This window comes from Globicephala melas, chromosome 16, assembly GCF_963455315.2.
Source record: "Globicephala melas chromosome 16, mGloMel1.2, whole genome shotgun sequence".
NCBI classification, from domain to species: Eukaryota; Metazoa; Chordata; class Mammalia; order Artiodactyla; family Delphinidae; genus Globicephala; species Globicephala melas.
The window spans coordinates 39792759-39807339 of record NC_083329.1 but is presented as its reverse complement, the minus strand read 5'-3'; the positions used below and the strand labels follow the sequence as shown (position 1 = coordinate 39807339).

The following is a 14581-nucleotide window of genomic DNA, read 5'->3' as shown; positions in this document are numbered from 1 at the left end:
ACCATTACTGGTAAAGAAACAACAACAGCAACATAAATGTAATATAATTGAGCTGGTCCTATACACTCAGTTTTCAAACCTGTATTGAATTCGTGTCTTGTTCATCTCAGTAGCCCAAGTAACTGACACAGGAAGCAGGCATTCATTTTTTATTCTGAATAAGTGTTAAAATTTCCTAGTCTGGCTCTAGGCTCCAGTTTGGGTGTTGAGAAGTAGTCTTCAGTTTACCAATTCCAGTGATTTTTTTCTCTATGTCCAATCTTTCTTGGTAACCTATTTGCTACTCTATTTTGTACAGGTTTTGGGACCAGCCTTAGACCTATGAGTTGCTTCCTAATCATTAGCCTAGTGGCTATGCTACAGTCTTGCTACTCTTTTAAATAGATGGTATGAATATGTCTTTTACACACAAGTCAACTTAGCTCTAGGAGGTAAAAACTTGACCCAGAGTCACCTAGGCTTTTCTGATCTACAGAGATACCTTAATTTCTAAGACTGCCATTTCCAATGCCCAATAATCTGGTATTTGACACTCCCTCCTAATCTCATTATTTTTATGCCCCAGTACACTGCACTTCCTCTAGGCTAGTTCTTGGTTTCTATCCCCCAGACTTTGTCTCAATAACATAACTGGCTCCAAAGTATGATTAAATATCACAGAGTGTCACAAAAGGTAAGGGTTAGTCATACATGGTTTGTAAATCATTTTAATGACTCATGGGGTCTCATGAAGGGCCTTAAGAATCATGTGGAGTGAGTGATTTGGAGGGAGAGAGGGAAGACTCCTGGGTAGACTAAGAGGTCTTACTCTCTTGACAGCCAAAAAAGGTTCCTGTTTTCTTTCTAATTTATTTTATTTAAACAATGGGTTTAGTAAAACAAAAGCTTGAAAACTCCTGGTGATAAACTGTCATTTTAGCTTGACATTACTAGTCAAAATAATTAGTTGCCAGTATGACACAGGAATTGACCAATCAGAATGGACACTGGTCCTGATGTATGCCAGACGCTCCTTTCTAGTTGCTGGATCAAGGAGAGATCTGGAGATTCCTGGCCACAGGAATCAGATCACCAGGCAGCAGAGGGGTGGGAAAAACACACAGGGAGCTCAGACTACTGCTATTTACCAACCAGTATGAAAGTGTTTCAATTTTTATAACCCATATGGCTACATCTTGGAGGTTACACAATAAATCAGGGATAGAGTTGAGACTCTAACTTAGATCTTAATTTCCTGGGGAAAATATGTAACTCTTTGAATATTTACTAGGAGTTATATTACTGTCTTTAAAAAGGTTCTCAACATGTCAACAAATAAGTTATCCTACGTGAACTCCTAGCTTCCTTAACAACTTACCATGCCAATGAAGAAGTAAACATTGCATAACTGATGAAGGAACACAATGATATAGTTACTTTTATATTTATTTCTTTTCATGGATTCCAAAACAAGAGATGCTAAATATTCTTAGTTGTGTTTTATATATTCAAGGACTTTATTAAGGGAAATAGGTTGTTCTGTTAGATTAATATTCTTTTATGTCAATTTTCATGAGCTTTAGAAAGACTGCAGATAGACTGGGTAATTATTAAAATAATGACTATGCTGCAAGAAACCCATCCTCAGAGAATGCTTCCTGAGAAAACCATGTATCTGTTTATCATTTTCTAGTTTGTCAATGAGCAATTTTTAAAAAAATTCTGACATGCATGATTAGTTACAATAATGTTCTTTTGCTGTCCCTCTGGAATGATAAAGCATAATCACTGGCTTATGTAACATGGTACCTCAGTTGTAAATTTTTGAAAGAAGCTCCTTTTGTTGACAGTTCTAACATCTGCCATCTGTTTGCATGGGATGAAGCCCTGGTGCTCCCCTAATTGGCCATAAATTTGGTACCAGCAGCAGGCTTACGAGAAGATCCTTCAGTTACAGTTTGATTTTTTAAGCTGTGAATTCATCATTTGGTGAGAAGCCCAACTCCTCTCGTGAGCACAGAAATGCACCTCTTGAGCCCTAGACTCAAGCTGTCTTCTCTATATTTATGTGGGTTTTTTTTTACATCTTTATTGGGGTATAATTGCTTTACAATGGTGTGTTAGTTTCTGCTTTATAACAAAGTGAATCAGTTATACATATACATATGTTCCCATATCTCTTCCCTCTTGCGTCTCCCTCCCTCCCACCCTCCCTATCCCACCCCTCCAGGCGGTCACAAAGCACCAAGCCAATATCCCTGGGCCATGCGGCTGCTTCCCACTAGCTATCTACCTTACGTTTGGTAGTGTATATATGTCCATGCCACTCTCTCGCCCTGTCACAGCTCACCCTTCCCCCTCCCCATATCCTCAAGTCTATATTTATGTTTAAAGCCAGACCTCCCTCAAGGTATCCTTTCTGTGTATACCCCTGAAGATAAACTTATGCTGATTAGAGAGAAAAACTGCTACATCCAAGGGATTCCAATACTTTCTCTAAGAAAAGGAAGGGCACATTTATTGAGTGCTTATTACACATCTTGTGCTGTGCATGGACCTTGATATGAATTAAATTGTTTGATCTTCAAACCAATTTTATCATTTAGGTGACAATATCCCATTTTGCAGATAGGGAAACTGAGACTTAGAATTTAAATAACTTGCCCATATTCTCATAACATGGTGCAGTAAATATTCAGTACTGAGCTTTATTTGACAGAGTCCATACACTCCCCACAGCACACTATATATGACTAGGTTTGAGAAAAGAGAATGGATGAGATCAAATGTATGTATGTGATGTTACTTGATGCTCCTTCATTTCTCGGGATCTCAGTTAACCAAAGTGAAGAACCTGCACTAGATGACTCACAATGTCCCATCAGTTTGTTCCTCTGACTTGATTAATCTGGGCCTTGCTATTTACCACGAAACCTTATCACGTTATTAAACTTTTATGGGTTTCAGTTTCTTTTTTTGTTAAACATCCTATCTTTTTTCCAGGTGGGATCTCATACGTGTGGAAATTCATAAATTACAAAGGACTGTAGAGATATAAACTGATACGGTTACCCATCCATCCCCAATCAGCTGGCAAACCCTCAGCCCCAGTGTCACTTCTTCCCTCACCAGATTCCCCTGCTTTATGCTATAGAGGCAAGATTAAGGCCATCCAAGTTCCCATAACTTTCCTTATTTACACCTCTACAAATTTTCTTTCTTTCCTCTTTTTCACTATTTCCAGAAATTTTCGGGCCTCTTACTGTTATGGCCTCTCCCGCTGCGGAGCACAGGCTCCGGACGCACAGGCTCAGCGGCCATGGCTCACGGGCCCAGCCGCTCCGTGGCACGTGGGATCTTCCGGGACCGGGGCGTGAACCCGTGTACCCTGCATCGGCAGGCGGACTCTCAACCACTGCGCCACCAGGGAAGCCCGATGTCAGCAATTTTTAAGTTAATTTTAAGTTAACTCTAATGAGTTATTGTCCCATATTCTCTACCTCCTGCAGGGCATCTGTTCCTGAGTGTCCAACTTGTATGTCAAATTCATTATATTTTTAGTGAAAAATCATTATGCCTCCCAAACTAATTTTTTTTTCAACATTCCTTCTAGATCTTCTTAATCCTGACTACACCCCTAATTTCTCCCTTAGCCTTCACATTCAGTCAAGTGTTAAGCCCTCTGGGTTTACCTCTTCATTCTAATGTACTTCTTCCATTAATGTTCTCATGATCACCACTTGGATTTACAGACTGCCAATCAGATATTCTGTCTCTACCCTCTCCCTCTAATTCATCTTACACAGCCTTCTCAGTGTTCTAGTGACACTATCTGGCTGCAGAGAACTGTCAAAGTCACCCTTCTCCCACCACTTGGTAATCTTGGTGAACCAGCCCCTACATGTTTGTGAACGTTTCTGTCACAGCTCCTCCAACTACCTTTACACAGCCTCCCTGGAGCCAGTAGAAATGGCTCATAGTCCTATTCTGAGTACTGCTTATGCTATTCACTCTATTTATCTTGCTTCTCCTATACTTACAGATTTATCTAATAAAACCATTTATTCCATGAAGACTTCCCTGATTCTCCCCAGAAGCAGTCAATTCCCTTCTCTGGACTCCCACAGTACACTGTAGACCATTCTTGCCTTCTGCTTTGCATGACGGTTATTTGTATAAATGCCACAATTCCTCCATTAGAAGCTAACCCCCCAAACCAGGATCTGTGCTGCTCTTTTGATTCTTCTCACGGCCCTTAACAATGCCTCGTATGTGCTACAGCCTCAGAAAAACGTTAGTCAAATGAAAAAAAGACTGAACAGGTAATTGTTGTTTCTGGGAACCAGATGAAGAATATCTGTTTCAGAAATATTCATGGATATAGCTATCATTCTGCAATGATGCCACTGCTCTTGTTCTAGAGATCCAGCACAGAGGGGCATGCAAAAGTGAGATCTGTGAATCAAGTGGGATTCCTCTACGTCCAGAGGCCCCTGAGCTCAACATTCAACTCCTTCATTCTGAACTGATCATATCTGCCCCTCAGTTTCATTCCACACTGACATTCACAGCCTATTCTAGCTCTAATGGCTCCACTAAAATGGATGCTTTATGGTTCTTCTCCTGGGTCAGGCACTTGGCTTTTGTGATAAATGTATCCACATACACAGCAAAGAGAAAACATCTGGAGGACTGCTTCCAGACAGTAGACATGCATTTTACTCAGGCTATTGGAGAGTCAATAATCTGATATTTGTAGTTTAACCTGTAAAGCACTCAGGTAATGGGGCTAGCAAGGCAGAATAAACGAAAGGAACAGGGAACAGCATCACTGAACAAACTTTTAATGGCCCTAAGTATGTCTATGTGTAGAACTGATGCTTTCTCCAAAAGTGTCTTCCTAAATGCTTCTATTTTAGAAATTTGGGGGTGGGAGAATAGAGGAGAAAACTAAAACATGCTCAAGGAATAGTCCATTTCCTAGTAACAATAATAAATTTATATTATATAAACATAAAATAATTTATAATTATTATAAAATATACTATAAATATTTTATAAATTATAAAATATAATTGAAAAATACTACTAATTATTATTTTAAAAAATTTACACAAATAGCATTGGTCAAGTGTCTCCTGGGTAAAGACCACTTGGACACATGCTTTTCTTTTTTTTTTTTTTTAACATCTTTATTGGAGTATAATTGCTTTCCAATGGCGTGTTAGTTCCTGCTTTATAACAAAGTGAATCCGCTATACATATACATATATCCCCATATCTCCTCCCTCTGCGTCTCCGTCCCACCCTCCCTATCCCACCCCTGTAGGTGGTCACAAAGCACCGAGCTGATCTCCCTGTGCTATGAGGCTGCTTCCCATTAGCTATCTAGCTATCTATTTTACGTTTTACATTTGGTAGTGTATATATGTCCATGCCACTCTCTCGCTTTGTCCCAGCTTAACCTTTCCCCGTGTCCTCAAGTCCATTCTCTACATCTGCATATTTATTCCTGTCCTGCCCCTAGGTCCTTCATAACCATTTTTTTTTTAGATTCCATATATATGTATTAGCATATGGTATTTGTTTTTCTCTTTCTGACCTACTTCACTCTGTATGACAGACTCTAGGTCCATCCACCTCACTACAAATAACTCAACTGCATTTCTTTTCATGGCCAAGTAATATTCCATTGTATATATGTGCCACATCTTCTTTATCCATTCATCTGTCAATGGACACTTAGGTTGCTTCCATGTCCTGGTTATTGTAAATAGAGCTGCAATGAACACGCTCTTCTCATGTGTTCTCATCAATCCTCATGATATCTCTATGATGTTGCATTATCCCCAGTTCCCAAATGAGCTGAGGTGAAGTTCACAGTGGTTACATACCTTGTTAAAGATCACAAAGTTGGAATGGCAGAGTCAGCCACTTCCAAGAATAACAGGGAATACGAATCAAATATAGAACTCGTTTTAAATAAAAAGATATAAAACAGGTATTAATAGCTCCATGAAGCGATGTCTAATTCCAGGAACTTATGTGTGTCACTGATATGAGTGTGCAATATGCATAAGAAAGCAAGGCACTTACTCTCTGTCGATCACAAGGCAGGTTACAGCTTCTGCAGCAATTACGTTTGCTGTTCTGACATCTTCCCTATACAAAAAATAGAGAGAGATTGAAGTAAAACACCCTTTAATATCAAAGAAAAGTGTTCATTATGATTAATTCAAGACACATATTAAATTATGTATACTCTTCTGAGTTTTGCACTTCCAGGTTTAAGCTTTGTTCATGTTTCAAATTTCTTTGTCCTGAGGAACCATATTACTCTTGTCATTTATCACACAAATCTTACAATTATAATCTAGTAGTTATAATTTTCAAACTTAATTTTCACTTACACAAATGAAACAAAATTTTGTATCACCATTCCCTATGCTAGTTGGGGAATTAATGAATTAATTGGATGATGATAAAGACAGTAATGAACATGAATAGGTAAACTTTTTAAAAGACCTGAAGATATAATTCTGGAAACTTGAGTATCTAATCCATTCGTGTATGAATTTATCATTATTACCCTGAGAATAATGGACCTGTTTTAATCATTTTCTTACTTTGGAGACCCTGTACTTATGTGACCAATCTTTTGGCAACTTATAATAAACAGTTATTCACCTACACCAGAGCTTATGGCTGTTCAAGAACATTCAACAAATCTTAATCACTCTGATTGAAATATGTATATACTGTTCCTTTGTAAGCATCTAAATGGTCACTGCAGGAATATCTATCAACCTCTTAAACCTTTATAAATCTGCCATGGTATCTCATCTTATCCAGCAGTCAAAGGTGGATTTGGTAAATTAACATTCACATTTCATTTTGAGCTACTAAAAATTTAAAAGTACCACTGTCATGGAAACATTAAGTTATACTTGAAACACTGTTTCCTAGTAAGGTAAAATTTCTAATATAATTAATGATAAATATAAGTTTGAAACACATTACAGAGATATGTACATAGGAAATAATATGGTGTTAATAACCATCTAAAAATCATAATTGAAACATCATATGTCTCTAATATCGGGCTTTAACGTCTTGAAAATAAAGACTTTCCCAGTGGATTTTTATTTTTTCAAAATACACTAAGTTCTCACAGATACTTCTGAACTATATTTTTCCATTGATCCTTTTGTCTTTCACTGTTGCTACATGCTGCTGCTACGACTACAGTTGCTTTGTAGTAACTATTAGTATTTAGTATTTGGAAAAGCAGTTTCCCCTACCAAAATTCTTTTTCAGAAATATCTTGATGATATTCTTAAGCACTCATATTTCATAAAGATTTTAAAATCATTTTTCCACATCTAAAGAAACCCACAATGGGATTCTAGTAGAGTTGTATTACATTTTTACATTGATTTCAGAAGAACTTTCTGATTATATTAATTTTCCTTGCAAGAGCACAGCATGACTCTCCTGTTTTCAGATCGAGTTTTATGTCTTAATCTTTCTTAATCTTTTTCACTTAATCTTTTTCCTAGCATTTTTTAAAAAAAGTATTCTTAGGTGTTTTATATTATCAGTTTCTCTTATGGCATTCATTTTCCATTTCTGTTTCTCATTGGTTATTGCTATTAAAGAAAAAACCTATTGATTATTGTATATTTTTAATCTACCTACCATACAAAGTTCACTTCTGATCCTAAAATTTCTATTTCAGTCTCTTCAATTTCCAGTATGATCCTCCCAATGCCCCCCGTACATCCTCCACCTTCCAGCCAAACTGGCTCCTCTAAACGACTGGACACAAGATCTCCTTCCTGTCATGAGTTCTTCTTACCAAGCCTTCCCTAAGCTAGGAACTTCCTCTCCAACTCCTTGACCAGTTCACACCTGCTTATTACCCTTTAGATCTCGGCTTAGGTGCCCCTTTCCTCAGGGATGCCATGCTGAATTAACTAGGTTGGGTTCCCTATTTATCTGTTCCCATGGCCTTATGTACCTCTCCATCCAAGTACCTATCACGGTTTATAATCTATGCATTTATTTGTTGGTTAATGGCTCTATCCTCCTTCCACTAAACGTTATGAAGGCAGGGTCCATGGCTAGTTTTGCTCCCCATTTTATACTGAGTGGCTGGAACAGATGAGTTGCTTAGTAAGTGTGTGAATAGGAATCTTGAAACCTTGGGAAGAATAGAGTTCAGGCTTTGGAGTCACACTCTCTTCAGTTTTACAAAACAAGGTATACACACTTTATGAAAGCCTCAATTTCCTCATCTATAAAAATGGGAACGATAACAGTGCCCATTTAATGGTCTTAAATGCAATAATGGTGTTTTTCACAATGCCTAGCACAGAGACAGCAGTGGGCCCTGCCGTTCATTACTTCTAATTTTTCTCATCACCAATACTGTCTTTGTGGAGGCGCTGTCTGGTATTTTATGAAATGCTACTACCTAAGAACAGAGTGAGGATTTTCTTTCTGTTCCATAGAAATAGATAATATATTTTCAAGTCCATTATTATTTCTATGCAGTAATTTTTGGTGAAGTGGACACAACAGACAGAAGTCATCAGTAATGCCCATCAGGTGCCTTATAAATTGTATGAATGACTTTATCTTAGGAGACTGCTCACGTCAGCATACGTTACTACAAGTTGCTGCCAGTGTATTTTTTAAAAATCTATCACAGCTTTATAGAAAACAAACTTTCCCTAAAATGTATTTCTACCTTGACAACTTAAAATTGCCCACAGAGTCTTTAAAAATATAACATATGAAAAATAATGCTTCATTTTCAACATATTTTCCATGCATATGAATTTAACAAATGCTTTCATCACAAATGTCCAACATTTTAAAACTGTATCCTATGTCTGGTCTAAATTGCATATACTTTCAAAATAAATGCAATTTCCTTGCAACGAAAAGAAAATACATAGATATTTTTAAATGTAGATGGTGAAAAATCAAAGATCAGAAAAGTGACATAGTCAATAGAAATGGAGAATATTTTATTTTAAAAAAGGAAACTTTGTAAGTTATGGTCTACAATCAGGCTCAGTACCTAGTAATGTGACATGTATCAAAACAAAAAGATGCATAACGTGGAGAAAAAACAGCATATTAAACAGTGGATTATAATATTTGCCATCTATTGAGCATCTAGTATATATCAGGAACTATATTAAACAATCTGCACAAATCTCAGTTAATGCATATAACAGAGGGTGGGTATTTTATCTGAAATTTACACTTGGGGATAAACGTTACGTAATACACCAAAAGACACACATAGCTAATGAGTCGCAGTCTTGGTATTTGAACAAAGAGCTGTCTGGCTCCAAAGCCCATGTTCTTTTCTCAACAGTTCACTGCCTATACCCTCTGCTATAAGATTTTAAATTGACAACTATTCTAAATTCATTCTACTGCAGGATGACATCTGACCAGTAAGCACTCATAATGTCTCCCTGCCCATCAGTATAAAAATTATATTTAATACTTAACTATTTTAAAAAGCAGCATTAATATGTTTATGGGTGCCCAACTGCAAAGCTGTATCAATAAACCATTTCGATTCTCCAATTATTAGAGTTCCTATCCATAGTATGTCATAGCCCTGCTATGTTGCTTTATAACAATGTTATATAACAATAGAAAATCATTCAATGCCAAGTTCATTCAATGCCAAACTCATGCTGCCATTACAATGTTATTGCGTTTCTACTTAAGATGTTTAATGCCACTATGCCTGCCTATGTAGGTGTCTGGAAATGCCGTCCCTGCGTACCCAGAGAGCTTGCTCCTGGAAAAATGCTACCTGATCTAGTATTGACATATATTAATCCCTTATGTTAGGAGAGACTGTAGAAACTTCTGATGAGAGAATATATTTATGTAAGCTGACAATACTGTGACTTACTGTGTGTGCTTATTTCCTTTATAGGACCAAGGACCATGGTAGAAGCAAATATCACTTGGACTGAGATATGAAATATTAAATACTCATAAAACAGGGATGTCCCAATAGCTCCACAGCTATGTAACATATCTACATAGCTGTTATGATACTGGTTTCACGCAGAACATGTGCCAAGGTAGCAGGGGCTTCATGTAATACTAGTTTAGACATGGGGAAAAGAAGAGGGAGATAATATTCCTTTTAAAAAACTGAGCTTTCTTTTAGTTTTACTTTTTGGCATATCAGGGTGTTTGAGCATTTCTAATAGAATAATATATGAGACTTTGAAAAAACATCGGCAAGAGAATTTTATAAATAGAATTTTAAGATAACGTCTAATATACTTAAACCTTTCACCAAACACATATTGCCTCTGAGCAGAGCACACTTCTTTATAGGAGGTAAAGCTCCATGTATCTACATAACAGTCCAGGTCTAACATGCACATTGTCTTTAAAAACAGAAATCTCATATTCATTTATTTTTGTACCTGTACATTAGTTTATTTCAGCATGACAATTAATAAACATGTACTACTGCAGAAATAGCTACTGTTTGGCAAATTAACAGATATTTCACAAACTTGCCATTAATTAATGAACAAAAGCTATGCAGTTTAGTAGTGTTCTTTTTTTAAGCATTTTTGGAGGAGTTAGAAATTCCTTTCAATGAAATCACAGAGCATGAAAAAATATCCAAAAATATTTGCAAATACAGTTTTCTGTGCACTGACTCTGATATTCTCTGAACTTCATCACTGGAATCTTCATCATCACTGCACCCCAAAGTAGAGTCGCTGTCAGTATCTGAATAATCCATAGCAAGGGTTTACATTGACTCTTCTCTTTCTGAAGCAATTCTCTCATGTCTCATGGCTGCTAGGGAACTCTATAGTACATTGACATCTCTCCGGGAACACAGAGTGTACAAGGCCAAAGCAGAACGGTTTACGCAAAGTAACTGTTCCAGGAGAGGCTCTCCCTTTTCGGCTCTAGAGCAATGTGACTGCTGTCATCAGAGTCCTAGCATTCCCTCGGTGTCAGCCTTGATGGAAAAGTGACACTACTCCAATGGCTTGACAGCTTAGAGCAACCATGGGTCAGAGCCCTTCATTCTCATTCAAGTGCAACAGGCAAGGTCCACAGTTAAATTTAGGACAAATTAAATCCTTTACATCGCAAACTCAAAGGCAATCATACTACCACACATAGGATGTTCAAAACTGATAGGCTATGACAAGCATGCAAGAGCCACTTGAAATTAGACTTTGAATTAATTATGAACTAGAATTGCAGAGTTTGTGGCAAATTCAACTGTGCTATTTGAAAGTTTGGTCCCAGAGGAGGTAAGTGTCGTGAAAAAAAAAGTTGTATCAGGCCATTCACCAACTCTATTTCCTATTTAGTCATGAAGTTATTCTAACATGATTTGTAACTCCCACACTCCAATAGAACACATACACTAAGTGTAAAATGAATTAATGCAAATAAACACTTGTCTTCTAACCAAGCTTGGCATAGAGTAAGCAACCAATAAATGTTAACTATCACCATCATCATCATCACTGCTGTCACTTTAGGATCCTCTGACATCTAGAAAGCATGTTACCCTTCTGGATAGAGTTCCTCTCAGGAAATCTCCTTTCCTAAAATTCTATTCTAAATCAGTCTCCCAATTGTTTTCTGACGCTACCTTCTCAGTTTGTTTTCCTGAATCCTCTTCCTTGGTTCACTAGAAAATAGGTGTTTCTCCAAAATTCTTTTTTTGGCCTTCTTTTTGATTGCTCTAACTCTTCTTATTGGGGAAATCTCACATAATCTTATGGCATCAGCTGTTAGTTTTATATTAATGACTTTTAAGTCTTCATTTCTAACTTTACCTTTCTCCTACTGGACACCCTTGTCTGAAAGTTCCATTGCAACCTCTAATTAAAACCTAACTCATTTTCTTTTAACCTCAAAACCACTGTTTTCCTTGGGTTCCCTATCCGGGTAAATGACATCACCATTCTTGCATTTGCCTAGGCTCAAAAGATTGGATTCATTTTTATTACTCTCCTTTCTCCATCACTGCCTATGATTGATTATACTAGTTCTATCTTTGCCTTATCTCTTATATCCATCCTTGCTTTGCATTCTCATAGCCACTGCTTTACTTTGGGCCTTCACCATCTCTACCCCGGAACGCTGATCAGGCCTTATAACTGACCTCCTTGCCACCACTCTCTCCCTCCTCTACGTCATATCTCACTTTGCCGCACATTTTCAAATGTAAATCCAGTCATGTCAGTTCTTTGCATGAGAACTTGCAAAAGAAAAAAGAAAAGTTTCTATACTGTCCTTTAGAGTTTGACGTCCTCCACTAACTGACCTCTCACCTTTCCAGGTACTATACGGACGATCCTCTGCTGCACCTGCAACAAATAACTGTTTCCTTAAAATACGCCAGCTGTCATCTCCATGCCTGCGCACATGCAGGCGGCTCCTCCAAGAGCCGTTTATTCCAGTTCAAACTTTCATCCATGCAAACTTCCATGATTTTCCAGTAGCAATTTGAAGGGAAAAAAAATCCACGTAAGAAATACGTCTATGTACTAATCACGGGGAAAAAAATGTAGTTAAACAAACAAAAAAGAGAGAAAATAGAAAAATACTATAATACCATCTGCCAGGTGCCAGGAGATAACTAAGGTTAACACCTTGGTGAATATCTTTCAAACACTTTATTATTCTTAAGTATTCACATGTTTCATGAAGATAATGTCAATGTTTATTTTAACAAATATTTACTGAGGGCTATTACATTCTGAATGTCTGAACCTTATGGTCTAGTTGGGACAGAAGTTAAATTAGTATGCAAAAAAATGCTGATCAAATAGCATGCAAACAGAGATCTAATAGAGAGGATGTCATTTTGAAATTCAGAGGACAGACAGCCTTTTTGAGGACATTAAAAATTAAGACACCCCCCCCCAAATGAGTTGAATTAGCAAGATGAGTCAGGGAAAGAAAAACATGCAGTAACCCCGAGGTAGGAAATAACTTATTATAAAAAAAGAAGGTTGAAATTCAGGGATAGAGTAAAAGAAGGCAGGGGCCAGGAGAAACCAGAAAGGAAGGCAGGGTCCCATCATTCAGATCCTGTAGACTAGTCCAAGGATCTACTTTTCAAAAGAGATTGACTAAGGGAAACTTTTTTCCTTTACCATATTAATAAAATCTTAAAAATTAGGTGGAAAGCACAAACAGAGGAAACAATTTGTATGAAATAAAGTATTGAGGAAATAATTTTAGATGAGTCAGTTTAATTTTTTTTTTTTTTTGCGGTGTGCGGGCCTCTCACTGTTGTGGCCTCTCCCATTGCGGAGCACAGGCTCCGGACGCGCAGGCTCAGAGGTCATGGCTCACAGGCCCAGCTGCTCCGCGGCATGTGGGATCCTCCCGAACCAGGGTACGAACCCACGTCCCCTGCATCGGCAGGCAGACTCTCAACCACTGCGCCACCAGGGAAGCCCTAGATGAGTCATTTTAAAACACTGATGTCCTTTTCACTTATTAAAGTAAATGTTACTGTATGGAAATCCATATATTAAAGAATATATCTAAACAGAAAATATGATCTCTGCCCTTTAGAACCTTCCAATGTAGAATCTAGGAGTAATGAAAAAACAAATGCATAAAAATCAATGTATTATCAGGAATATTTGTCAACTCATGACGAACAAAGACTTGAGTTTGAACTAGATACATTTTCCAGAGTCCACCCAAGGCAGTCTCTGCTTTTTCATTGATAACAGGGACTCATGACATGACCTCAAAGCGGATGTTTCTCTAGGCAGAGCAATGATAAGTGTTACCAATAAAGTAACTCCAAAGTTTATCCTTTCCGGTAACATAGGTGTATATTTCCATTCACTGCATTAATTCACTTTCTGAGAGAATGCAAATCCTTTTGGATCTACACCCATGCACGGTCACAATAAATAGAGTGATGAATTTGGAAGAACTCAATTTTCACATTCTTTTTTCATATTACTTCTGCTGGGTCGATGGCACAGTGCTTTTTTTTTTTTTTTTTTTGTGGTACGCGGGCCTGTCACTGTTGTGGCCTCTCCCGTTGTGGCGCACAGGCTCCGGATGCGCAGGCTCAGCGGCCATGCCTCACGGGCCTAGCCACTCCACGGCATGTGGGATCTTCCCGGACCAGGGCATGAACCCGTGTCCCCTGAATCGTCAGGCGGACTCTAAACCACTGCGCCACCAGGGAAGCCCCGGCACAGTGAATTTTTGATGTGACTTATGAACTCTGCATTCTATGGCATGCTTCAATAACAATGAACATAGACTTTTATTAGATTGAACCAAAGAGATTGCTGTTTTTGCAGGTTAAAATGGCCAATTATTGGCAATTTCATGTTTCAACCTAATACATGGAATTAGTGTAAGTGAAAGGGGATGGAAAAGCAATGGCAGAGGGACACATATTGCTATTTCTTTTCTGTTGTGCTCCCTTTGTGTCATAAACTGAACTGACTTCAGCATAATCCATATTGCTTCCATATTCCATATGTGATTCCTCTGAATGTTGACAGATGGATGGCATTTGCTCTTCTATCTA

General features: G+C 37.8%; 1 protein-coding gene across 3 annotated transcripts in view; it reads right to left on the bottom strand.

The window, feature by feature from the left end:
• PRKG1 (protein kinase cGMP-dependent 1) overlaps positions 1–14581 on the bottom strand; it is a 1181528-nt gene that overhangs the window by 120727 nt on the left and 1046220 nt on the right. For all 3 annotated transcript variants that reach the window (XM_030864960.2, XM_030864959.2, XM_060286056.1), the window contains one exon: positions 6076–6141. In XM_030864960.2, coding sequence (XP_030720820.2) covers positions 6076–6141 — 66 coding nt within the window. The remainder of the gene's footprint in view (positions 1–6075; positions 6142–14581) is intronic.